This window comes from Hyperolius riggenbachi, chromosome 4 (genome assembly GCF_040937935.1).
Source record: "Hyperolius riggenbachi isolate aHypRig1 chromosome 4, aHypRig1.pri, whole genome shotgun sequence".
In the NCBI taxonomy this organism is placed as follows: domain Eukaryota; kingdom Metazoa; phylum Chordata; class Amphibia; order Anura; family Hyperoliidae; genus Hyperolius; species Hyperolius riggenbachi.
In genome coordinates, this window is record NC_090649.1 from 87,116,646 (window position 1) to 87,144,561 (window position 27,916).

General features: G+C 45.1%; 2 protein-coding genes across 3 annotated transcripts in view; both read left to right on the plus strand.

The window, feature by feature from the left end:
• Positions 1-27,916, plus strand: part of NBAS (NBAS subunit of NRZ tethering complex) — a 916,216-nt gene that overhangs the window by 2,201 nt on the left and 886,099 nt on the right. For both annotated transcript variants that reach the window (XM_068280281.1, XM_068280282.1), the window contains exon 2: positions 17,700-17,754. In XM_068280281.1, coding sequence (XP_068136382.1) covers positions 17,700-17,754 — 55 coding nt within the window. The remainder of the gene's footprint in view (positions 1-17,699; positions 17,755-27,916) is intronic.
• Positions 24,421-26,566, plus strand: LOC137570406 (uncharacterized). Its single transcript, XM_068279083.1, has 2 exons — positions 24,421-24,897; positions 25,252-26,566. The coding sequence occupies exons 1-2, from the start codon at positions 24,754-24,756 to the stop codon at positions 26,293-26,295; spliced, it is 1,188 nt and encodes a 395-aa protein (XP_068135184.1). The 5' UTR covers positions 24,421-24,753; the 3' UTR covers positions 26,296-26,566.

Here is a 27,916-nt window from a genome sequence, read left to right on the forward strand (position 1 = left end):
GGATCATGCCAGCCTGGTACATGTGGCACTGATGATTGTACTATGCTGCTAGGCTAGTGCATGGCAATTGCTGTGGTGCTGATGGTTGGATCATGCCAGACTAAGACGTGGTGCTGATGGTTGTACCATGCCAGGCTGGTGCATGGCAGCTGCTGTGGTGCTGATGGTTGTACCATGCCAGGCTAGTGCATGGCAGCTGCTGTGGTGCTGATGGTTGTACCATGCCAGGCCTTTGCAAACAATAGTTGCATCTGCGCATGACAAGCACATTTCTGGTGTGAACACAGCTGGGAGGGGCAGGTAGTGGGCAGCACAGATGGTTGGCCGAGTGTCTGATGACGTCAGGCCCTGTTCAGTGGTGCGTTGTAGCCGTCACTTTTTAAATGATACCTTAGTACAACATAAAGTTAAAAATGAGGGGAGCAGGCATGTTTAGTGAACTCTCTTCCTGCCCACCGCTCCCCCCTTTCGTAGTGTGCCTGCGCAGAGTGCTGCCGGTCGCGTGAAAAGGCAGCATGTTGCCGGGAAGCGCCTGCGCAGTCAGCTGTGACCACCCCGACTAGGAAGTAAGTTTGGGGGTCTGTAGGTTGTGCAGTGGAGGTAGACGGGGGAAGCGGTGGGCATGAGGAGAGCCCACTAAACATGCCTGCTCCATCCCCCCCACGTTTTTTTTAATGTTATGTTGCGCTAAGGTATCCTTTAAAACGACTTACTGCACAGCAGTGCACAACCAGTGCAGCTGGTGTTTTGCAGTATAACGTGTTGCATTATGGTAACTCTCTGCATGCAGTGCATTACCGCTAAACGTGTGCATTAATAGCATGGATGAGGCATACTTTTCATTGACTGTATGCCAGGGCTGTGGAGTCGGTACAAAAATCATCCGACTCCTGACTCCAACTCCTCAGTTTATGAAATAAACCACTCCGACCCCGGGTGCCCAAAACTGCCCCGACTCCGAGTCCTTGACTCCGACTCCAACTCCGAATCTACAGCCCTGCTGTATGCTTCACAGTACCAACATGCAACAAAACAGGGAGCACAACGCAACGTCTCACTGTGAATGTGGCCCAAATAATTATCAGTTAGCTGTACATTTTATTTGTTTTTACCTCAGGTTTACTTTATAAACAAATACCGGCGCATTTAAACAAATCAGGAGTAAACATATTTGCCTAGTTTCCATACACTGATCCTAAATAGAGATGTTGTGTTTAGTTAAAGGGAAGGTCCAAGCAAAATAAAAAAATGAGTTTCACTTACCTGGGGCTTCTACCAGCCCCATGCAGCCATCCTGTGCCCTCGTAGTCACTCACTGCTGCTCCAGTTCCCCGCTGGCAGCTTGCCGACCTCGGAGGTCGGCAGGACGCATTGCATACATTTTTACGCATTCCCGCTAGTGCAGGAACATTAACACATACATTTTTACGCATTACTGGTTCAATGCGTAAAATTGTACGCATTAAACCAGTAATGCGTAAAAATGTATGTGTTAATGTTCCTGCATTAGCGGGAATGCGTAAAAATGTACGCAATGCGTCCCGCCGACCTCCGAGGTCAGCAAGCTGCCAGTGGGGGACTGGAGCAGCAGTGAGTGACTACGAGGGCACAGGATGGCTGCATGGGGCTGGTAGAAGCCCCAGGTAAGTGAAACTCATTTTTTTATTTTGCTTGAACCTTCCCTTTAACAGATCATTTTTGACTGTAAACAGAATTAGCAAGGAAAGGATTTTACAATTTTAAAGAGAACCAAAGACGAAGCACCCTCATGTATTTTACCATATAGATCAGTGGGAACATTCGAGAAAACACCTACCATGCTTTCTGTTTCATTCTGCACTGCACAGCTTTCTTCTAATCAGCCCTGATAAAATCCCTGACTGAGCATTCAGTCTGGCTTTGCTATAATGACTCAGCTATAATGATTCCTGAGCAGAGCCAGCAGGAGGCAGGCTTGGACTTGAAAAGACATTAGAGAACACAGACTGAGCTATAAATATTCCTGAGCAAAGCCAGACTGAATGCTCAGTCAGGGATTTTATCAGGGCTGATTAGAAGCGAGCTGTGCAGTGCAGAATGAAACAGAAAGCAAGGTAGGTGTTTTCTCGAATGTTCCCACTGATCTATATGGTAAAATTCATGAGGGTGCTTCGTCTCTGGTTCCCTTTAATAATTTTTTTTTCAACTGACAAAAATGTGTCACATTCACATAGCCTACCTTTTTGGGGTCCCTAAAAGTTTTTATTGCACTGTCCTGTGTGCACTTTGAGTGAAAGCTACATTGATTTAAACTGCCCTTCAGTAGAATGAATGCTTGCTGTTGTTCTAGCCTTTTAGCAATTTGGTCTGACACAGCTCCAATGAAGATTTCAAGCTTTTTAACTATGTTTAAATAAATTCAGACCAGACGTTTACAATTATTTTAAAGTGGGACTAAACACAGAAGTTCCGCTCTATATGGTTAGCCACAGTATGATAAACTTTATGGGTATAAAAAACTTTATTTCAGTTTGTGAGCTCTCCTGCAATCTATTCACAGTTGCTGAGGAGAACTTATGAGACACATTAATCTGTCTAAACAAACAGAAAACAGAGAAATTAATTTCTTCAGCAGCTACAGTGGCTTGCAAAAGTATTCGGCCCCCTTGAAGTTTTCCACATTTTGTCACATTACTGCCACAAACATGAATCAATTTTATTGGAATTTCATGTAAGAGACCAATACAAAGTGATGTACACGTGAGAAGTGGAACAAAAATCATACATGATTCCAAACATTTTTTACAAATAAATAACTGCAAAGTGGGGTGTGCATAATTATTCGGCCCCCTTTGATCTGAGTGCAGTCAGTTGCCTATAGACATTGCCTGATGAGTGCTAATGACTAAATAGAGTGCACCTGTGTGTAATCTAATGTCAGTACAAATACAGCTGCTCTGTGACGGCCTCAGAGGTTGTCTAAGAGAATCTTGGGAGCAACAACACCATGAAGTCCAAAGAACACACCAGACAGGTCAGGGATAAAGTTATTGAGAAATTTAAAGCAGGCTTAAGCTCCAAAAAGATCTCCAAAGCCTTGAACATCCCATGGAGCACTGTTCAAGCGATCATTCAGAAATGGAAGGAGTATGGCACAACTGTAAACCTACCAAGACAAGGCCATCCACCTAAACTCACAGGCCGAACAAGGAGAGCGCTGATCAGAAATGCAGTCAAGAGGCCCATGGTGACCATAGGACAATTTTTAGTTGTGCACTGCACAAAGTTGGCTCTTATGAAAGAGTGACAAAAAGAAATATGAAAGTGACAAAAAGAAAGCCATTGTTAACAGAAAAGCATAAGAAGTCCCGTTTGCAGTTTCCCACAAGCCATGTGGGGGACACAGCAACCATGTGGAAGAAGGTGCTCTGGTCTGATGAGACCAAAATGGAACTTTTTGGCCAAAATGCAAAACGCTATGTGTGGCAGAAAACTAACACTGCACATCACTCTGAACACACCATCCCAACTGTCAAATATGGTAGTGGCAGCATCATGCTCTGGGGGTGCATCTCTTCAGCAGGGACAGGGAAGCTGGTCAGAGTTGATGGGAAGATTGATGGAGCCAAATACAGGGCAATCTTGGAAGTAAACCTCTTGGAGTCTGCAAAAGACTTGAGACTGGGGCGGAGGTTCACCTTCCAGCAAGACAACAACTCTAAACATAAAGCCAGGGCAACAATGGAATGGTTTAAAACAAAACCTATCCATGTGTCAGAATGGCCCAGTCAAAGTCCAGATCTAAATCCAATCTAGAATCTGTGGCAAGATCTGAAAACTGCTGTTCACAAACGCTGTCCATCTAATCTGACTGAGCTGGAGCTGTTTTGCAAAGAAGAATGGGCAAGGATTTCAGTCTCTAGATGTGCAAAGCTGGTAGAGACATACCCTAAAAGACTGTCAGCTGTAATTGCAGCAAAAGGTGGTTCTGCAAAGTATTGACTCAGGGGGCTGAATAATTACGCACACCCCACTTTGCACTTATTTATTTGTAAAAAATGTTTGGAATCATGTATGATTTTTGTTCCACTTCTCACGCGTACACCACTTTGTATTGGTCTGTCACGTGGAATTCCAATAAAATTGATTCATGTTTGTGGCAGTAATGTAAAAAAATGTGGAAAACTTCAAGGGGGTCGAATACTTTTGCAAGCCACTGTATATGTGGAATTGTATTCTGTAATAAAGAGTTTTTATTGTGTGCTGTGCAAGAGTTTAGATTTACTTTATTCATTATTTCAGACCATGGTGACCTTTTATAGAGCCAAGTAAATGGATGGTCTGCTGTAGGAATGCGGCAAATGAGGCTGAACTGCCCAGCAAGCGTGCAGTTCAAACGTTTGTCTGAAAGAGGGATTTGTAACTTCCATTATGATGCATTTCAGGCTGCAAAGTGACGGCACATACAGAACTGTGCTGCAGCAGGCTCCTGGTAAGGCATTATATACTGCATATTCTCAGATATAAGTTGAACCCAATTATTTGACCCTCTTAAGCTGGAATTTTTTATTGACTCAAGTATACCGGAAAATTGATACTTACCTTCCGTAATTTTCCTTTCCTGGATCAAACGATGGCGGCATACACATGGGTATTGGCTCCGCCCCCGAACCTGATAGGACAGATCACCTATAAGATTTCCGCTCCGCCCCCCCCCCTCCAGCCATTCTGGTGAAAATCAGGCCTCGAATGGACAAGAGGGAGGGATTCGTATGCCGCCATCGTTTGATCCAGGAAAGGAAAATTACGGAAGGTAAGTATCAATTTTCCGGTTTCCTGGACCAAACATGGCGGCATACACATGGGATATAACAAATCACGCTTGAGGGAGGGAACTGTTGCAAAAAGATTAACACTTTATTTATACAGACAATACAGCTCTCCCAAAATCAACAGATGACAAGGAAGCAGGGTCAACATGGTAATGTTTTAAAAAAGTATTAACAGAGGACCACCCTGCTGCTCTACAAATAGACTCTACGGAGACTTTAGAAAAACACGCCCAGGAAGCAGCCATGCCCCTGGTTGAATGAGCCCGAACTTCAGTAGGTACAGGTAATTTCTTAAGAATATAAGCCTTCTGTATGGTCTTTACCAGCCATGAAGCAATAGTTCTAGAGGTTACTGGCATTCCCTTCCTGGAGCCTCTGAAATTGATAAACAGATATTCTGAGGACCTGAACAAAGCTGTAGCTTCCAGATACAGTCTTATGGACTGCCCCACGTCTAAAGGATGATAACTCTCCTCCGCCAGAAAAGTGGGTAAAGAAAGCTCCTGATTTATGTGGAACATAGAGGCAACTTTCGGAACAAACTGCAGCACTGGTCTAATCACAACCCTGTCTGGGAAGAACTCCAAAAGGTTGCCAGAGCATCCGAGGGCTTGGAGATCTGACACTCTTTTTTTCCCGAGGCCATCGCTGTTAGGAAGACTGTTCTCATCGTCAGATCTTCTAATGACAAGGACTGTAGAGGAAAGAATGGAGGAGAGGACAAGACCTCCAGTACCAAAGACAGGTCCCATTTCGGAAAGAAAGGCTTCCTCGGAGGACGCATTTTAAGAAGAGCTTGGATAAACTGCATCACTATAGAGTGAGTGGCCCATCGATGACCTGTCAATGCTGATAAGGCTGAAACCTGAACCTTTATGGCTGCCAAACTAAGGCCTTTATCAACTCCCGTTTGTAAGAAGTCAAGGATGTTCTGGACCTCCGGCTTCATGCTATCGAATCCTCCTTCCAAAGCGTAATTCACGAATCTTTCCCATATCCGGTAGTATGTGGAATTCATGGAAGGTTTTCTTGCTTTTAGAAGAGTCTCTATCACCTGACTGGAACATCCGATGTTCTCATACCTCTTCCTTTCAACTTCCAGGCCGCTAAATCCAGCTCCTTGACTCTCGGATGAAGGATGCTCCCCTGTGATAGGAGCTTGTGACTTATCGGCAGCCTGATTGGATCTTCCACACTTAGAAAAGTTGCTAGGGCAAACCAAGGTCTTCGGGGCCAGAAGGGAAGTATAGTGATGATCGTGCATGACTCTCTGCACAGTTTTTGAAGGAATCTCGCAATCAGAGGGAACGGAGGGAAAGCATATCCCAGATCGAAGTCCCACTTCTGGACCAGACAGTCCACTCCTGCCGCCGAGGGGTGATGATACCGGGAGAAAAACTTCTGAACCTTCTTGTTCCTCGGGGACGCCCATAGGTCTACCTGTGGAAGACCCCACCTCTTGGTGATTTTCAAGAAGACCTCCTTGTCTAAGGACCACTTGTGGGGATCCACAAATTCCCTGCTCAGATGATCCGCCAAGGTATTCTGCTCCCCTGGTAAATAGATTGCCGTTAGGTCTGCCAAGTTCTTTATTGCCCAGGTCATGAGATGTGCGGTTTCTTGAAGGAGAGACCCGCTCCGAGTCCCCCCTGTCTTCTGATATAGGCCACTGCGGTTACATTGTCTATTCTCATTAACACTGACTTCCCGCGGATCATGTGCTGAAGAGCCTTCAAAGCCATGAAGGCCGCTCTTAACTCCAGGAGATTGGAGGGTACACCTTCCTGTATCGTTCTCCACCGGTCCTGAACTTGCACACCCTTGCAATGGGCTCCCCATCCTCTGATACTGGCATCGGTCGTGATTACCACCCAGGGATCTGGCTGAATCTGCCGGCAATTCCTCAAATTCTGCTTCCTGGTCCACCAGAGAAGAGAACTTTTCACTTCCAGAGGAAGGTAGAACCTCTGACTCAGACTCCTCCTGTTCCAGTGAAGAAGGAAAAAGAATTGGAACTTCCTGAGAAATCAGTGGGCCCACTTCACCATCGGTATTGCAGATGACAGAGAACCCAGCAGGCTTAGACAGTCCCTTGCTGACAAACTTGCGACTCGCAGAGACCTCTGAACTCTCTTCTGTATCGCTTCCACCTTCTGATCTGGTAGGGAGATCTGGTTCTGTACTGTCTGAAACCTTGCCCCCAGAAATATTAAGTCCTGAGCCGGGGATAGCTGACTCTTGTCGAAGTTGACCAACCAACCGAGCTGTTGCAGCAGACTGAGCAAGGTCCTTTGATGCTGCAGTAAGCCCTGGTAATCTTGATGGAGCAGCAGGATGTCGTCCAGGTAATGATAAATTCTCAGTCCCTGAACTCTTAGATACGCCACTACTGGAAGCAGGATCTTGGTGAAGGTCCTTGGGGCTGTAGACAGGCCAAATGGTAGGCATCGGAATTTATAGCATCTTCCCTCTACTGCAAACCTGAGGAACTTCTGAAATTCGCTCTTGATGGGAATATGTAAGTAGGCGTCTGACAAATCCACCGTTGTCATCCAGTCGTCCACAGCTATCATGGAGGTTATTGACTGCAAGGATTCCATTTTGAAGTGCTTTATACTTATGTGTTTGTTTAGAAACTTCAAGTCGAGGACCGGCCTCCATCCTCCCGAGGATTTTCTTACCAAGAATAGTGGTGAAAAGATTCCTACATGTCTTTCCTTGACTGGGATGGGAATGATCGCTTCTTGTCTGAGTAGCGTCTGCACAAAATCCCTTAGAGCTAGATACCTCTCTTTGTCTCGTGGGATCTTCGTGGGTGTGAACTTGAACCGTGGAGGCCTCCTCTTGAACCTCCAAGAATGTCCCACCTTCAGAGTGTTCACCACCCAGGGATCTTTGATTATTCCCACCCAAGATTCCCAGTAACGGTGTAGTCTGGCCCCCACCTGGGAATCCTGAGTGGACGTCCCATCAAAAACGCTTTTGACTCTGCTGGGGATCGGATGAGGCCTTGTTCTTCCAACCTTTAGCAAAGGAGGCCTGGGTCCCCTTCCAATTCCTATTGAATTGTCGGCTTGGTCTGTACGATCTTGACTGCTGAAACCTGGTACTGGGGTTTCTTCTAGACGTCTGCTGCCTAAATGGCCTCTGCTTTCGATCTTGTGGGATCAGACCAGACTTTCCCCCAGTCACCTTTGAAATTGCATCATCCATCTGAGGGCCGAATAGATGAGACCCATTGAAAGGAATTTTACACCAATTTGCTTTGGATGCCGCGTCGGCTGACCAAGGTTTCAACCAGAGAGCCCTTCTGGCCGTGACGCTGTGCAGCATTGACCTGGCAGCTGATCTAATAACGTCAATTGCTGCCTCTCCCATAAAGTCCCCGGATAGTTTCAGCTCCTCCAAAGCCTTTATTATCTCCTGCTTGTCTGCGCCCGCATTCAAGGCTGATTCCACATTCTCTACCCAGACATGAGTAGCTTTTGCCAAGGAAGTTAAGGCAATCGCTGGCCTGCATGCGGCTCCTGCCACTAAAAAGGCCTTCTTGACGTCTGTGTCAATCTTTCTATCGGAAGGTTCCTTAAAGGCTATCGCATTTTCCATGGGGAGCGTCACGTGCTTGGCCAATCTGATGACTGAAGCGTCCACAGCCGGTGCAGAATCCAGTAGCTTAACATCTTCCTGCTTTAAAGGGTAAAGCTTTGAGAATTTGTTGTTAAGAGAGGCCTTCTGCTCCACTTTACTCCATTCCTTCAAGATCACCTCCTTAATGACTTTCATGAACGGGAACGCCTCTGGTTGCTGGTCGAGGTGAGGATAGTATCTATCTGGCTCATGAGCCGAACCCTCTTCCTCCTGCCAGTCAATAGCTGATTTTATGGCTGCTAGAAATGCTGGCATCAGCGCAAAACTGAAGCCTGCTTGCGGTGAATCCTCCTGAGGAAGGGAATCCTCCAATGGAGCCTGAGGGACCGCTGCTGCTGCTGGTTGCGGAGGTGCCATACTCTGGAAGGTGTCTTTAACTGCTTGCTGAATAAAGGCCAGCACCTGCTGGTTATCAGTGTCTCTCTCTCTCCCAAGCTCCGCAAAACAGGCCTCACATACCCTCTTATCTGGCATCGCTGGCTGAGAACAAGACCAACACTGATTTTGTATGGGCCTCTGAAATGGCTCAAGGGCATCAGACCGAGGCGAAATGTCCCAATCCCTACGGGACCTCTTAGGGGACCTATAATTATAACATCCTCTGTCTCTATAAGAAGAATAACGATCCCTACTCGGAGATCGTCTCCTTCTATTGTCTCTGGAACGCCTGTCCCTTGATCTTGATCTGGAGCGGTAATCCCGCCTCCTCGAGGACTCCTTCCGATGTCTCCTGCTCCTACTTCGGGATCTGGATCTACGATCTCTGGAGGACTTGTTCCTTTTGGCCGATTTATTCCGGGAACGACGGCTCTTGCTCCTGTCCCTTGATTTCGACCTGGTCCGCCGGGCCTTAGATGGGGATCGGTTTTTGGATACTGCCCGGCCACCTCCTCCTTCCCCCGAACTGCAATATAATATAACATATACAATATGCTTCAATCACTTCCTTTTTGACTATAATAAGAAAAAAAGGGGAACTGCACTCTTTTACTGAACATCCCATGGGAGCCCTGTGCCAGGCAATTATATATGATGACACCATGTGCATAGACAGAAAGACTACATTTAGTAGTCTATACCTGTTAATGACCACCTCCTCCACATGCTCTCTAGGATCCATATCTCTGTTTAAGAGAAGGATTGAACCATTATTAGCAAAACTTCACATCATGCAGGTAACGACATTGGCATTTCTAGGATATGGCAGCTGACTTCATACCTTCTTCAGATGATTCAAGCCCCAAAGGAACGATCAGTCTGACCCACAGCGGCGTATAGGAAGAAAGACTCCACAATCCGGATCAGCAAGGCCTCAACCAAGGCCTCAGCAGGGCTTCAGCAGACTTCCGTAAGGCTTAGGCAAGGCTCCGCATCCAGGAGCAAACCCACACACAGTTTTTCCACCAGGACGCCAGGAACAGTGCGCAGCCATCGCTAGGTGGCTTCCTGTATGCCCATATCCGGGCGCCCAGCCAATCAGGAACCTCTCAACGTGAAATCTCGCCTCTCGCGAGATCTCACGTCATAGCTTACGCATGGAGGGTTGGATGGAGGGAGGGAGGCGGCGATCTGGCGGCGCCATTGCAGCGCAGGGCAGGCCGCATTTCAGACACGCTGGGCACGTGAATGAGGACGACATTAAACCCTGTTTAAGGGTACAGACGTCCTCAACAGCGGGAGAGGCTGAACCCGCTGGGCACAGGGAAAACAAGTAAGCACCTGTAGATAAGAGGTAGATAAAAGAGAAAAGAATAAAAACAAAAAAGGAAACAATAACTTGGAAATACAATTATAGGCAAACTGTCCATTCGAGGACAGAAAAAAGAATGGCTGGAGGGGGGCGGAGCGGAAATCTTATAGGTGATCTGTCCTATCAGGTTCGGGGGCGGAGCCAATACCCATGTGTATGCCGCCATGTTTGGTCCAGGAAAAGTCTATCCAGCAAAGTTGAAACAGGAGAAGTTGTGACTGGGCACACCATCCAAAAGTAGGGTGCTTGGTATTGTGGTATAGGCAGACCACCAAAGATAAATCCAATATTCAAATATACCAGCACTCCAGTTTTTTCAAAGAATCACGCTCTTTTATTGAGCTAACATATCCACTGAAATGACCGACAATTGTTTCGGGGCCTCACAGGGTCCCCCTTTCTCAAGGCGTGTGTGGTTAACCACACACGCCTTGAGAAAGGGGGACCCTGTGAGGCCCCGAAACAATTGTCGGTCATTTCAGTGGATATGTTAGCTCAATAAAAGAGCGTGATTCTTTGAAAAAACTGGAGTGCTGGTATATTTGAATATTGTATCCAGCAAAGTTAACGACTGCACTTGGGGACCAGGAGGACCTCATGCACTGCATGAAGTATTGCAGCCAATAATAACTTCCCCAGGTTCCCACTTACAGCCATTAGACCACTGATTTGTTCCCTTGCCCTCTATCAGTGCAGCTAGTGTCTGTTTGTCTTACTTCTCCCTCTTTTAGTGTTGTCAGTATGTGTTTACCCCCCCCCCCAACGGCCAGCATGGTTTGATTTCCCCCCCCCCACCACCACCCAAAGCCTCTCACTATCCATATGTATAATAAATTGCATAACGAGTGCTGCAGCTGAAGCCAAGACACTTATATAGTCCAGCGCTGGGCACCATGTCTCATCTCCCACACTCATGCTGGTCTGCGAGCATTAGCCTACCTCCAGCTCTCTATGTCATGTAACTTAGGGAGCCACAGATGCACTAATGCAGCCAGACCAGCATGAATGCGACAGATGTGGCTTGATAAGTGTACTGGTTAAGGGCTCTGACTCAGGCGACCTGGGTTTAAATCGTGGCTCTGCCTGTTCAGTAAGCCAGCACCTATTCAGTAGGGGACCTTGGGCAAGACTTCCTAACACTGCTACTGCCTATAGAGTGCCTAGTGGCTGCAGCTCTGGCGCTTTGAGTTCACCAGGAGAAAAGCACAATATATAATGCTCTGTGTCTCATGAGAGGACACATGGGGGATGCAGAGAGGCAGCACCCCTTTGGTGGGTGGTGGTAGGAGGGAGGGAGGAACAAAGTACCCTGGGTGTTGCAGAGGGGAAGAGAGATAGAGGCGTCCCCCATCCCGACTAAATATTTTTACATGGAAAAACGTAGGACTGACTCGTATGTACTTTATACTGTGATTTCTCAACTTATAGCCGAGTATATAGTGGAAGTAGTTTGGGACTAAAGATGGCCAATGGAATGCAAAGGATTCTATCTATCTATCTATCTATCTATCTATCTATCTATCTATCTATCTATCTATCTATCTATCTATCTACACCCTTCAGTGGCAAGGGCCATGTGTAATCAGTAAAGGTTAGTTTGGTAAAGCTGCTGTGTGCAGGTAACTCGCTGCAGGGGGAGCACCTGTTGTGAATCGGGTAACGCACGTGGCTCTAAGGGTTAACGGCTGGTACTCCCCCTGCGCTAGTATTAAATTGTTTTGCTCTCCCTGCGCGTGGCAACTTTACCAGACTTTACTGCATCAGGCACTACCTTTCTTATTTGCATTGCTGCTCCTCCTCCCCCTCTCAGCCCAATTACTGACTGTAAAATCTTGTACGCCAGTATGAGGACTGTTGTTCACCAGGGATCACCAGTCCTTGTGTGACAGTTCAGAGTCAAAGCTGTACAAATGCATTGCTAGCCTGAAAGGTATTGACACATCTGTTGCATGGATGGATGGATGGAGGAGTAGAAGAGATGGTGTGGGTCCTCGTGTGCGGAGTGACTGGTAGAGCAGGGTCCCTCGGGTGTTGGATGTCGCTAAAGATGTGGCATAGCAGATTTTTAGGTGAAGTCCTGGGGCTCCCTTGCACATGCATAAAGTGGACCTGAACTCTTGCACAGGACAGAAAGAGAACATAACGAAATGCACCCTGTATGTATTTAGAGAGTTTATCCTGTCTAATTCCCCCTCATCTGTGACTGATCACTGCTGTAATTTGATCTCTCAGCTGTGTCAGCTGTCTGCCTTGGCAGAGCAGCTAAGTTGTAAAAACAGGATGTTACCCTATGTTTGCTTCTATGAAAGCAGGAAGTTGACACACTGCATATTTATTGCAGGATGTTTATCAGCTTTAAAGGACAACTGAAGTGAGAAGAATATGGAGGCAGCCATATTTATTTCCTTTTAAACAATACCAGTTGCCAAGCAGCCCTGCTGGTCTATTTGGCTGCAGTACACCAGAAACAAGCATGCAGCTAATCTTGTCAGATCTGACAGTAATGTCAGAAACACCTGATCTGCTGCATGCTTGTTCAGGGTGTATGGTTATTTGTTTTCAAGGCAGAGGATCAGCAGGGCAGCCAGGCAACTGGTATTGTTTAAAAGGAATAAATATGGCAGCCTTCATATACCTCTTACTTCAGTTGTCCTTTAACAAAGAAATGTTTTTCTTTAAGGTTACTATGCTGTTGCTTATCTTTTAGAGCAGAGAGGAAGTTCTGAGTTGAGGTCTGCTTTAAGTTCTTGCCTGAGGCGGGCTTTATTGGCTATTGTTGCCAAGTTTAATGTAGCGTGTGTATGTAGCCTAACCGTCTGCTATACTAGTGAAGGGCTAGAGGTCGGTCAGTCCTCACTTACAGATAAGATGGTCAGGAAGCAAAGTGGCGACTCTCTGGTTGCTGGATTGCCAAGACCAATACTTTTACATAATTTCACATTCCATAATGTAGGATTTTAGTTTTTAGGCTGTGAGGATCCGCGTGGCTGCCTGCGCAGGCAGGCAGCCTTTTGACCACTGTTCAGGTCTGCATTCTGCAGGTCTCTGGAAGAGAGACCTTCTGTCAGTTTTGCAGCTTGCTGCTGAGGAATTTGCATACGTTTGTCATGCAGATTGCCTAGCCACATCCTTTGTAGGCTTGCTCTATATATACCATGTGTTATCACAGACCTGGGCTGGTCATAAGGGTTAGTCCTGTGAAACACTCCTGGAGTGTCAGCCTTGCTCATTGTTTGAAGATTAGCTTAGAGTAATTCCTGGGACTGCACTAGGCAGATTCCCTAGTGCAGTTAGGATTGCATATCTGTTTTGTTTGTCTGTTGCGATTGTCCTGTCCCAGCGGTGGTCGAAAGGAGATCGTTCTGATCTTTGTTCTTGGAGTATAGCTGGAGCAGCGGCTGCTACCAGCTATCTCATCTGATCTCTTACTAGGATCGCACTCGCCTTGCGCTAGTGCTGTGGATCCTTCTGTTCTGTCTTCCTGGATCGCACTAGCCTCTTGCGCTAGTGCTGTGGATCCTATCCTCTCGCTTATTCCTGTTTTCGTGTATCTGTCTTGTCTGCTACGAACGCTTGCTGGAGGCTCGGTGAGGTAACCGTTAAGCAAGCGCTCGTGTCCTCTGTTTCATGCTTGTCTGTCGGTGGTTAGTTAGGCGTGCTTGTCTCTGTTGTGCTTAACGCGCGGAGACCGCGCACAAACGTGTGCACTGTTGCGAATGAGTGCGGTGTTCGCGTTTAGTTAGCGTTTGTTATTTTCCTTATCTCCTCATTGTATATTTGCTGTGCCTTTGCTACTCTCGTGCTCTGCCTTGCTGTAGCCTTGTGTCACCTCTGGCAATCGCCTGTCTCGCGATTGCGTTCCTACTTCATATCTGCTGTTGTGTATGCACCGTCGCGGGTTGGCGACTAGTTTGGTGCACACAAATACAATCTGTCCCTTTGCTCAATCTCATTCGCAATCGCTTCTCTTGCGATTGCGTTCTCACTCGGTTTCCTTTGTTGTGTGTCTGCTGTCGCAGGTGGCGGCTAGATTGGTGGACATACATACATTCCTCATCTGTGCTTATTCAGTCTTGTGTCGCTGTTAGCAATCGCCATCTCTGGCGATTGCCTTCTCACCTGTTCTTGGTTGTGTGTTCATCGTCGCAGGGTGGCGACTAGTTTGGTGGACACACATACCCTCTGTCGCTTTGATCTCTCTCTTTCAGGGCTATCTTGCCCTGCGTTTCTTCCCTTCGTGCAATTCCTGTCTTGCGTCTGTGGCAGAGCAGAGGAGCTGTTCCTCTGCACACCACAGCTCCACCTGCCGACAGGAATTTCCCTCTACAGGTGCATTGCACCTTTTGCTGGGTTCCCTCAAATTACACGCTTGTGGAGGATTTCTGCTGTGTCAGCGCACGTCTTTTGCGCTGATCACGGAGAGAATTCCACAATCGTTACATAGGCAATGCTGTTGTTAAAGTGGGATAAAACTCTGACATAACATTCAATAGAAATTTGTTTTCTACTTTTTATAACCCACGCAGTTACCATATTTGCTTTTGTGCACAAGTGAATGATATTGTCTGTTTGCAAATTCCCAAAGTACAGTTTATCTGCTCTGAAAGCTGCCATTGCATTTTATTGCATAGCTGCTGTATTTATATATAAAAATATATCTAGCGATCACTTCACAGCTCTTTCTTTTTCTCAGCTCAGTACAGCTCAGTTTGGGCAGTTTGCTAATGTTTATTTAGGTTCAGTAGTGGCTGAATAGAGTACTGGTTAAGGGCACTGCCTTTGACATGGGAGACCAGGGTTTGAATCCTGGATAGGTCAAGTACCTTATTCAGTAAGGAGTTCAAGGCAAGACTTCCTAACACTGCAGGGTGGCCTCCTGAGCGTGTCCCAGTGGCTGCAGCTCTTGAGCGCTTTTAGTCCGACGGGTGAAAAGCGCTATACAAATGTTCGGATTTTTATCGGATTATTATATCTGACAAAAAAAGGTAGACAAGACACAGGTTTAAATCATGCTATTCTGGCGGACTCAAACCGTCAGAGCTGCAGCCACTAGGGCATAATTTGTAGGCTGTAGCAGTGTTAGGGGGAGTCTTGCCCAAGGTCTCCTACTGAATAAGTGCTGGCTTACTGAACAGGAATAGCTGAGATTTGAAACCCATGTCGCCTGTGTCAGAGGCAGAGCCCTCAACCAGTACTCTATCCAGCCAAACAAAAGATATTCTCTCTTTGGAGGTGTCCAGAAGCCCCCACTGAAGCAAGGAGCTTTCTACTGAAGAACAAAGTGCCCTGTGTTACTGTTTGAATGCTGTTCTGCTACTTTTTTTTTTTTTTTTTTTTTTTTTTGTGGTAGTAGATTTTATGCTGTAAATAATATTTTAAAGCAAAGAGGACATGCTGAGTTTCATACCATTTTCAAGGACCTCTGTTGCGAAAATCTTACAATTGAAAAAATATATAAACACATGCAAATAAGATAAGAGGTATGTTTCTTCCAGAGTAAAATGAGCCATAAATTACTTCTCTCCTATGTTGCTGTCACTTACAGTAGGTAGTACAAATCTGACATTACCTAAAGGTTTTTGGCTAGTCCATCTTTTCATGGGGGATTCTCAGCATGGCCTTTATTCTTTATAAAGACACTTCCTGAAAGATTTATACAAAGATACTGACCAGCTGTGGCTTTGAAAATAAAGACATCTTTTGAAAATGTTTTTGAAAATAAAGAAATCCCTGGGAATCCCCCCATGAGGAGATGGGCTAGTCCAAAACCTGTCGGTTCTGTCAGATTTCTACTACTTACTGTAAGGACTCGTTTCCACTATCGCGAATCCGCATGCGTCCAACGCATGCGGATTCGCACACGTAATGCAAGTGAATGGACCTGTTTCCACTGTAGCGTTTGCGTGGTGCGTTTTTATGAGCGGTGAAAAAACGCACAAAAGAGTCAACGAATTTGCCTGCTAGTGGAATGCATGCAAATCGCCGCTAATGTATTTAATAGGGAAATCGCATGCATTTTTTTACGCGTTATTTTACGCGATTACGCATGCGATTCCGCATAGGAACCAATGTAAATTAACACAGGCAGTGACATGGTTAAAAACGCACATAGCCTAACCTATGCGAAATCGCATGCATAATCGCGTAAAATAACGCGTAAAAAAACGCACCTGCATGCGATTTCTTCTGCGGTGGAATCCAGGCGATTCCGCACCGCTACAGTGGAAACGAGCCCTTAGTCACAGCAACATAGGAGAAAAGTAACGTATGTCTCATTTTACTCTGGAGGAAACATACTTTTTATCTGTTTAAATATATTTTAAATTAAGATTTTTGCTACAGTGTCCTTTTTAAAGAGACTCTGTAACAATTTTTTCAGCCTTAGTTCTTCTATCCTATAAGTTCCTATGCCTGTTCTAATCTGCTCTGGCTTACTGCAGTCTTTCCTAACTGCACTGTCTCTGTAATAAATCAATGTATCTTTCCTCTGTCCTGTTTGTCGGGCTAAGGATTGATTGTGTGGAATGTGCAGGGCTGCTTGTGATTGGTAGAAGCGATACACACCCTCTGCAGGCCCCCTGCACACTGTGAATGACTCACACACTATGCTTAGCTGAGCCTATTAGAAGCTGGTTAGTTTGTTTGTAAACACTGCCTAAAACTGTTAATTACAAGCCAGGATTGCAGCAGAGAGTGGCAGAAACAGCACAGAGGGGCACAGGAGAAAATAATGAATAGAATGGTATGCTTTTTATTGTAAGAATATTAGAGTACAGATTCTCTTTAAATAGAGCCCGAGGTGGGCTCATTTAAAAAAAAAAAAAAAAGGCTTCCTGATCCAGGGGGCTGAGCGGATCAAATAACCTCAAAAAACGCAGATTCCCGCCCCTCCTGTGGGCCACAATGGTCCACTTTCAATTTCACCTCTGTGTCACGACGCTGGAAAGAGAGATTCATTCTCTCACCAGCTGCAGGGAGATGGAGGGTGTGGCAGGAGGCGTGGCCAGGGAGAGTAAGCTGCCCAATAACAGCTCTGGAGACCCTGTAGGAACGCGTTTTGAACAGGGAATCTCTCTCCCCTATGTTTACCTCAGAGATGGCGACAAAAAATGTTTCCAATCTCGTGAGGTTATAGCACAGCAGTGGGTGGGCACAGAGGCAGGCCATGCGGCAGAGAACATGCCTTTGTGTCTCATCCGCCCCCCAAAGAGCCACCTCGGGTTCTCTGAAAGTATTTTAGTCTAGCAGTCGGGTAATTTAAACTTATGTGAACTGTAATCACTACAGAAATGTCTTGCCTTGTCATGAAATCTGTATGTACTTTGGAGAATGCGTAAAGCTGCCGCATGCACTTGGTTGTAAGGCAGATGGTTTAGTGTGTGTCGGACTCCTTCATCTTGGCAATGTAACAGCTGCTTGCACTACTGCAGGAAAGATCTGTCACTCGGTGTAACTTTGGCATCCATGTAATTGTCCTTTTTTATTTGCAGCCTCGAGGCAGTCGTGAACATGGAGCGTCGTTTGTTCTCACAAAGGCCATTACAGGTATATGGGGATCGTCCAATATCTTCACCCAGCGCTGGTGTAATCTGTATGCTGTATTGTCAGTGACTGAATCCATCTGTCCTCTCACTGTACACCACTGATGATTCCTGCACCGCTCCATCCGCTGTCCCCCTCAGCTGTGCGGCAGATGGCTAAGCATTATGGGAGTTGTGGCTGATCGGCTACCAGAAGGATGATGTATATCGGTTCTGCTTTGTCTGCACAGCTGTAGTTAAGCATTGTGTTCCTGCTAACGGCCCGCCATGGTCAGGCAGACAGGAATGCTGCAAATTATACGTAGTAGCACCCTAGCGTATGTTTAAGACAGAATGTATTCCCTGTACGGCGGAGGCAACAATATTGAGGTTCATTAGACTGCAGGCTGTCATTGTACTAGCGCCTTATGGCAGCACAGGGGCATGGGGCACTTTATCACTATTGTAGTTATACTGTTATACTTCAGGTACGCTGAGAGGAACAGCTTGGAAGTTCGTTGAGATTAGAAAATGTACACATCTGGGTCCTTCATTTTGCATCTGGGCAGTTCTGATCTGGGAACACCTAATCCTGACTGAGGATACCACCGTCTCAGGATGCCCTTTAATGCCTCTGCCATTTAGTATTGTGTATCTTTGATCATGCAGAGGACACATTTATTTTCTTTCTTTCTTTCTTTCTTTCTTTCTGTCAGTCAGTCAGTCAGTCAGAGATGAGGACAAATAAAATTCATGTGAGCAGGTGTCATAGGAGGTTGTTGTTGTCGCCACTTTAGAAAAATCTCATTCCTTGCCTAAAAACATAACACATTAACCTAACAATTGCATCTCATATCTTCGGGAAACCACTTCGCTCACTACACCAAGTAACACTTTTTTTTTTTAGCATTTACTAGTACAGGTGTCTTAAAGCATATCCAAACAGACATGTGAATGGGTTCATACAGTACTGGTCCTACTAAAAACTCATCTGAGGTCCCCCTTTTATTTCCCTGCAAGGGTTAATACATCAGTGCAAATTTAACAGTTAAACATTAGTAAATACAGCAACAGCTAAAAAAATAAACAGAAGTCAGTACACTTCTATTTGGCCGAGGAAACACTGCTGATCACAGGATCAAACTAACATGTTCAAAAGGCTATTATTTCTTTTGTTATGCAACTGAATGAAGCAGATTTTACATCATACCGTCTTGTCTGTTTTGTTTTTGTTTTTTTGTAGGATGCACTCTTAGGGCTGGAACCTACTAGAGCGTTTTTTTTTTTTAAGCGTTTAGGGAGCGCTTTAAATCACTAGCGATTTCCCTAAACGCTCTGACAATGTAAATACATGTAACGAATTCCACAGTACCGATTACGATTAGCAAAATCGCAATCGCAGGACATGCAGCATTTTGGGAGCGTTTACGCGTTAATGTAAAGTATTGAAACGCTGGCAAATCGCTCATAAATTGCTACACATAGCGATTTGTGTGCTATTTTAAAAGACTGCAAACTGTGAAATAATTGATAATTTGAAAGGACCAATCAGAATTAAAATCACAAATCGATATCACAGTCGCTGGCAAAAAGCTTACACTTTATAAAATCGCTACCAAAAAAGGCAGAAAACTCATGAAATTGCTTGCAAAATGCTAATTAAAAATGCTAGAGATTGTGCTAGCAATTTGCGATTTGTAGTGGGTTCCAGGCCTCAGAGAGGCTTTACACTTATATCTGTAAAAGCCCCTTCCCAGCTTCACATTCCAATATGTTGTCCCCTCCCTCTAGTTACATATGTTATTTTTAATTAAAAAAAATAAAATAAATGTCCCTAATGACTTATTTTGTCAGAAATTGCAGCTGTTCCTGCTCTTGGTTTGCAGACTATGGACTCTGCTGCTCTAGCATCGTGAGTTCAAAACCAACTTGCGCGCTATGCACGGTCATGCTGCGTAGCGTGCGGTCCTTAGTTATGCACATTGTTTACTAGGTTACGCACGCTCTTTAACTGACACGCTGTGAAGTATTGCCATCGCGATTCTTCACTAGTGCGGCTGCTACTATGTTAATTAATGTAGTAGCTGCCGTGCTAGTGAAGTATCGCAGTCGGGATACTTCACAGTTATAGGAGATTGAGTAACTTAGTAAACAATGCCCATAACTAAGGAAGGCATGCTACGCAGCATGACCGCACGTAATGTGGAGCAGCACACTTTCATAAATCAACCTGTATGAGAGCTGCATTGTATATGTGACTGCCGCTGTCTTCTTACAAATAAAGGTGCTCGAGAATAACTTTAACTCATAATTGCTTCCCAATTTCTAGCCTATTCCCTGTTTTCCGTCAAAAAATGTTTACCTTTCTCAAAAATCATCATTGGGGGGGGGGGGGGGGGAGCTGTGTGGCATTATTGTGGGGAAACCCCTCCCACAGTGTGATGTCATGACCCTGACCGTTTCCTGTCTGAACCAGCTTTCCAAATGCCAAGCAAGCAGTATCTCCCTCTCTGTGTGTGTGTGTCTCTCTATCTCTATCTATCTATCTATCTATCTATCTATCTATCTATCTATCTAGATATCTCTAGATCTAAGCCCGTTTAAAAACTGGCTCTAGGTGTGTTTCTCACCTCCGTATGTCAGTGCGCATCCGCCTGTCCGCCCGAGCACACGCCCACCCGGCAAACTGACCCCGTCCTTTGCTCAGTAGCAAAATGCTAGGTTTTATTAGGAAGGAGACATGCAGTGGCTTCCAAAAGTATTCGGCCCCCTTGAAGTTTTCTACATTTTGTCACATTACTGCCACAAACATGCATCAATTTTATTGGAATTCCACGTGAAAGACCATACAAAGTAGTGTACACCTGAGAAGTGGAACGAAAATCATACATGATTCCAAACATTTTTTACAAATCAATAACTGCATAGTGGGGTGTGCATAATTATTCAGCCCCCTGAGTCAATACTTTGTAGAAATACCTTTTGCTGCAATTACAGCTGCCAGTCTTTTAGGGTATGTCTCTACCAGCTTTGCACATCTAGAGACTGAGATCCTTGCCCATTCTTCTTTGCAAAACAGCTCCAGCTCAGTCAGATTAGATGGACAGCGTTTGTGAACAGCAGTTTTCAGATCTTGCCACAGATTCTCGATTGGATTTAGATCTGGACTTTGACTGGGCCATTCTAACACATGGATATGTTTTGTTTTAAACCATTCCATTGTTGCCCTGGCTTTATGTTGAGGGTCATTGTCCTGCTGGAAGGTGAATCTCCACCCCAGTCTCAAGTCTTTTGCAGACTCCAAGAGGTTTTCTTTCAAGATTGCCCTGTATTTGGCTCCATCCATCTTCCCATCAACTCTGACCAGCTTCCCTGTCCCTGCTGAAGAGAAGCACCCCCAGAGCATGATGCTGCCACCACCATATTTGACAGTGGGGATGGTGTGTTCAGAGTGATGTGCAGTGTTAGTTTACTGCCACACATAGTGCTTTGCATTTTGACCAAAAATTTCAATTTTGGTCTCATCTGACCAGAGCACCTTTTCCCATATGTTTGCTGTGTCTCCCACACGGCTTGTGGCAAACTGCAAACGGGATTTCCTATGCTTTTCTGTTCACAATTGCTTTCTTCTTTCCACTCTTCCATAAAGGCCAACTTTGTGCAGTGCACGACTAATAGTTGTCCTATGGACAGATTCCCCCACCTGAGCTGTAGATCTCTGCAGCTCATCCAGACTCACCATGGGCCTCTTGACTGCATTTCTGATCAGCGCTCTCCTTGTTCGGCCTGTGAGTTTAGATGGACGGCCTTGTCTTGGTAGGTTTACAGTTGTGCCATACTCCTTTCATTTCTGAATGATCACTTGAACAGTGCTCCGTGGGATGTTCAAGGCTTTGGAAATCTTTTTGTAGCCTAAGCCTGCTTTAAATTTCTCAATCACTTGATCCCTGACCTGTCTGGTGTGTTCTTTGGACTTCATGGTGTTGCTCCCAAGATTCTCTTAGACAACCTCTGAGGCCGTCACAGAGCAGCTGTATTTGTACTGACATTAGATTACACTCAGGTGCACTCTATTTAGTCATTAGCACTCATCAGGCAATGTCTATGGGCAACTGACTGCACTCAGACCAAAGGGGGCTGAATAATTACGCACACCCCACTTTGCAGTTATTTATTTGTAAAAAAATGTTTGGAATCCGGTTTGATTTTCGTTCCACTTCTCACTTGTACACCACTTTGTATTGGTCTTTCACGTGGAATTCCAATAAAATGTATTCATGTTTGTGGCAGTAATGTGACAAAATGTGGAAAACTTCAAGGGAGCCGAATACTTTTGGAAGCCTCTGTATATATGTGTGTGTGTGTATGTATGTAGCATATTGTGATAAAGTTCATTATTTTCTGTAATGTACTGATAAACATTAGACTTTCATATACTTTAAATTCATTACACACAACTGAAGTAGTTCAAGCCTTTTATTGTTTTAATATTGATGATTTCCCAGAACGTCATTGGACAGCACCCCTGGATGAGACCTGTCTCCCTCCCCACCGTGGACAGGAACTGCAAGATAAAAGATTTGCATAACAGATAGGCAGCAGTATAAGTAAGAGTAACCTACCCTAAAGCCTCAGTTCAGTTTCCTGTCCCGGACGGGATGCGGAGGGAGAGGTCTCCAGGGTGCTATCCACGGCAGGCGTTCGGGGGCAGCGGCTAGCAGGACTCTAGGAAACAAGCTGTGCAGTGAAACAGCCAGAGTCCTGCAGCGTGTGGGAGGCTTCTCCGACGGAGGCAGCAGACATATACGCGCATGCGCGCGAAGAAGGAGGAAGTTCCGGGTCAACCCGGAAGTAGTCACGCAAGTGCGTCCAGCGTGACTCAGAAGACGCGGCAGGGGCTGCGGCGGTGATGGTGAATCAGCTGCAGCTGATTCACTCAGGTATTTTATTGGGGGCAATGTTTGTTGTCGGCAGGTGCCGCAGCTGGGCGCTAAGGATCATTAATTATGTAAAGCAGCAGGTCCGCCCCTCAGGTGATGTCAGAACCCTCAGGGTTATATATGCTAAAAGATCCCTTTCTCACTCTGTTTGTTTGTGAGCATGGAGGACGCAGCTGGGTCAGCTCCTGCGCAGTCTGCCAGGCCTGCCCAAGACCCCTCTCTGGCAAGTACTTATGTTATCATGCTGGACATATACATATATATATATATATATATATAGAGGGGATACTAATGGAAGTATTTGTCTATTTGTTTTTTATAGCCTGAAAAACATGACAAAACGGATAAAGCAGCTACTGGGCAATCTAGTCATGGATCCAGTGGGTCTAGCAAATCTGGGAAGAAATGTGCCATTTGTTTTAGTCGTTTGTCATCCTCATCTTCAAAGAAGCTTTGTCAGGACTGTACTAATAAGCTAGTAAAGGATGAATCCCCGGTTATATTTAAGGATCTGATGGGCTGGATGAGGGCAGAAATGTCTACTGCCATTAAGGAAATTAAGGATTCTGCTATTTCGGCTCAAACCACAGCTCCTAGCTCTGCGGATATGCCTGGCCCCAGCAGTATGCTTCCTATTGTGCCCAATATCAATGCTGCACCTCCTCTAGTCCCAACTCCGCATACAGAGCCGGCAGGGGCAAGCGGTAATAGGGATAGTGATGCAGAAGGTTCAGAACTTTCAGAAGGAGAAATTTCTGAATTAGAGGAGATACCTGAAGGGGAAGAATAGAGGGTACAGATAGGCCTCAGAAGTTTGCCTTTTCCCCTGACTTAATGAAGGACCTTTTGTCCTCCATGCATGAAATTATGGGCATAAAATCTGAACAGAAACCATTAACTCCCCTGGATCAGATGTATGAAGGTTTGGCGGACCCCCAGTCACATTATATTCCGGTCCATTCTACTTTAAAAACTATGATTAAGAAGGAATGGGATAATCCTGAGAAGCGGGCCTTTTGGCCTAAGTCCTTATCCAGGCGTTATCCCTTTTCTCCTGAAGACCAGGAATGCTGGGGTCCTCCGCCAAAGCTGGATCCATCTTTTTCTAGGGTGTCTAGAAGATCTGACTTATTGTTTGAGGATTTCGGGAATCTTAAAGACCCGATAGATAAAAAGATGGATAACGTTTTGAGGCGAGCCTGGGAATCTTCCTCATTAACCTTCAAACCAGCAATAGCATCTACAGCAGTTAGTAGATCCTTAAAAACATGGCTTTCAGACTTACAATTTAAAATCGCTAATGGAGCCTCTAGAGAAGAAATGCTCGGGGACTTCCCAAAAATTATGAATGCATCTAATTATATGGTTGATGCGTCGGATGATACCGTAAAGCTGACTGCTAGGACCACAGCGTTAGTTAACTCTGCTAGAAGACGTGTATGGGTTAAGACCTGGAACGGAGATATCTCGTCCAAATCTAAACTTTGTGGTATCCCTTGTGAAGGAAAGCTTTTGTTTGGGTCTAGATTGGATGACACTCTAGATCGTACAGCAGACAGTAAGAAAAATTTTCCTAGGAAGCGGCCATTTCAGAATAGACGGCCATTTCGGGCCCCCTCAAAAAATGAGCCGGAAAACAAGTCTTCCAGAAATAAGAGATGGGCCCCTTATAGACAACAAAAACCGCGTTTTGGCACCACTAGTGCCAAAAAGACGGACAAACAATGACGCCATCATTCCGGTGGGGGGGAGAGTGTCACATTTTTTCGAAAAATGGCAACAACTTCTTCAGAACCAGTGGCTACTAAATATCGTGCTAGAAGGTTACAGAATAGAATTCACTCAACCCCCCCCTCACAACTTTGTCCTAACTCCTTGCCCAAGAAATCAATCCATAAGAATTGCACTCCAAGCAGAAGTGAGGTCACTCCTTCAAAAAAGAGTAATACGAGAGGTTCCAAGAGTTCAAAGGGAACAGGGGTTTTACTCCCCAGTCTTTCTGGTAAAAAAAACCTCAGGGGGATTATCGATTTATTCTAAATCTAAAGACTCTGAATCTAATTGTAAAATACAGAAAGTTCAGAATGGACAACATTCGATCTGTGATTCATCTCTTACAGAGCAACGATTATTTAGCAACCATAGACCTAAAGGATGCTTACCTACATCTACCAATCCACCTCTCTTCTCAACAGTATCTGAGGTTTGCCGTGTGGATGGAAGGGAAGGTAAGACACTTTCAATTTATTGCCTTACCTTTTGGATTATCTTCAGCTCCATGGTTATTTACTAAGGTTACAGCTGAAATTTTAGCCCTTCTTAGGTTAGAGGGGGTTAATATTGTTGGTTACCTAGACGATTTCCTATTATGGGGTGCTTCCGCCAGCTCTGTTAGTTCTCAGCTTTCTAAAACTATATGCCTTCTCCAGGACCTAGGGTGGATAATTAATTGGAATAAATCTTCCCTAAAACCTTCTCAGCGACTAGAATTCCTGGGTTTCTGTATTTCCACCAGAGAAGAAAGATTGTTTTTACCTGATAGGAAGATCAATACTATTTTTAATAATGTTTTGTCTTTTCAGAAATCAAGGAGCATATCTTTAAGGAAAGCTATGGCAGTGCTAGGCATTCTGACTTCCTCCTTCCCGGCAGTACAATGGGGCCAGTTCCACTCAAGATTTCTCCAGTCGTGGATTCTAAGGTCATGGAACAGGTCTCTAGCGTCTCTAGACAAAAAGCTCATCATTCCACAGAATATAAAGGCCTCTCTTCTGTGGTGGCAGAAAGCAGTACACCTTTCCCCAGGTCGTCTGTGGAATTATCCACAACAAGTTACAATTACAACCGATGCCAGCTTGTGGGGTTGGGGAGCCCACTTCAACTCTCAACCAGCTCAGGGGAAATGGAGTGTTGCAGAGAGGTCACAATCTTCAAACAGCAGAGAACTGGAAGCAGTATGGCAAGCATTGTGTCATTTCAACCATCAGATCACAGACTGCCATGTCAAAATAGAGACAGACAACAGGAGTGTGGTAGCCTTCTTAAACAGGCAGGGAGGCACGAGGAGTCAAAGCTTATGGGAAACGACAGCGAGAATCCTTTTTTGGGCAGAAAAGAATCTCAGATCTCTAACAGCAATACACTTGAAGGGTACATCGAACCAGGTGGCAGATTACCTAAGCAGAGAAAAACTGGATCCGAACGAGTGGTCTCTGGATCAGGAGATATTCCACCAGGTGGCATTACAGTGGGGATATCCCGAAGTAGACCTTTTTGCAAGAAGGGGAAATGCAAAGTGTCATCACTTCTGTGCTCTGTTTCCAAAGGATCTCCCATGGAAGTTGGACGCCTTTACGGTGGATTGGGGGATTGCAAGGATGTATGCCTTTCCGCCAATACCACTTTTATCAAGAGTGATAAAGAAGATTGTCCAGGATCAGGCCCGAGTAATCCTAATAGCTCCACTTTGGCCGAAGAGGCCATGGTTCACATATCTGAAAAAATTAGCAGTTTCAGATCCAATTGTTTTTCCTCTTCTTCCACACCTAATATCGCAGGGTCCAGTCCAGCATCCGGATCTGGCAAGACTACACCTTTCAGCTTGGAACTTGAATGGGGCATGCTGAAAGCAAAAGGGTTCTCAGATGGCCTATCAGAGACTTTGATACAGAGTAGGAAGAAAGTTACGCGTACAATATATCAAAAAGCCTGGAGGGTATTTAGTGAGTGGTGTTTAGAAAGATCTTGTGACAGGGATTCGCTTACATCAGTTTTGGAATTCCTGCAATGCGGATATAAGAAAGGCCTAAGTATAAGTACACTTAAGGTTCAGGTGTCCGCCATCAGTGTTTATCTAGAAAAACGTCTTGCTCAGGAAGATTTAGTGATACGTTTTTTTCAAGCCTTAAAAAGACTAAAACCTATAAATTATAATAAGAAGCAGAGTTCCTGCTTGGGACTTAAATACTGTATTACAGGGGTTATGTGAGTCCCCTTTTGAACCTTTAACGGAAATTTCAGACAAATTCCTCACTTTAAAGACAGCCTTCCTATTGGCAATTACGTCAGCTAGAAGAATAAGTGAGCTTCAGTCATTATCAATTAAAGAACCTTACTGTATCATCTCGGAAGATAGAATTACGCTTCGCCCTGATGCGGCTTTTCTTCCAAAGGTAGTCTCCTCTTTCCACAGGAATCAGGAAATTTTCTTACCTTCCTTCTGTGAGAATCCTACCAATGATAAGGAGAAGAAATTGCATTGTCTCGATGTCAGGAGATGCCTGTTACATTACCTGAATAGAACAGCTCACTGGAGGAAAACAGACTATGTTTACTCTATTTGCCGGAAAATTCAGAGGAAACAAGGCTTCAAAGGCAACATTGGCACGATGGATAAAGCAGACAATTACTTCAGCATATCAGACGCAGGGGAAACAGTTGAAATGTCCCATCAGAGCACATTCCACAAGAGGAATATCAACTTCCTGGGCAGAGAGGGCAGGGGCTTCTATAGATCAGATCTGCAGAGCTGCTACCTGGTCGAATCAGAATACCTTTGTAAAACACTATCGCCTGAATGTATCGGCGGGAACAGACCTTTCTTTTGGAAGGAAGGTGTTGCAGGCAGTGGTCCCTCCCTAAGACTAATATCTTGTATATCGTCTCATCCAAGGGTGCTGTCCAATGACGTTCTGGGAAAGACAACTTTACTTACGGTAACGTCTTTTCCAGTAGTCAGAAGGACAGCACCCCTGCAACCCGCCCTTTCTTGGGTGGAGTAACTATCATGTAAGTAATGGGCTATGGTCCGTGTCATCTATTGTATTAACTGAGGCTTTAGGGTAGGTTACTCTTACTTATACTGCTGCCTATCTGTTATGCAAATCTTTTATCTTGCAGTTCCTGTCCACGGTGGGGAGGGAGACAGGTCTCATCCAGGGGTGCTGTCCTTCTGACTACTGGAAAAGACGTTACCGTAAGTAAAGTTGTCTTTTGGCATACAGCTCATGAAAATCCAAAATTTCTATCTCAAAAATTTAGCATATTTCATCCGACCAATAAAAGTAAAGTGTTTTTAAAACAAAAAAAGTCAACCTTCAAATAATTATGTTAAGTTATGCACTCAATACTTGGTCGGGAACCCTTTTGTAGAAATGACTGCTTCAATGCGGCGTGGCATGGAGGCAATCAGCCTGTGGCACTGCTCAGGTGTTATGGAGGCCCAGGATGCTTCCATAGAGGCCTTAA

Bases quoted from the DNA above. Each gene is read 5' to 3' on its own strand.
- LOC137570406 (XM_068279083.1), top strand. From the start codon at position 24,754: ATGGACAACATTCGATCTGTGATTCATCTCTTACAGAGCAACGATTAT. The intron at 24,898-25,251 runs GTAAGACACTTT...TTGTCTTTTCAG, and splicing joins CCGTGTGGATGGAAGGGAAG to AAATCAAGGAGCATATCTTT.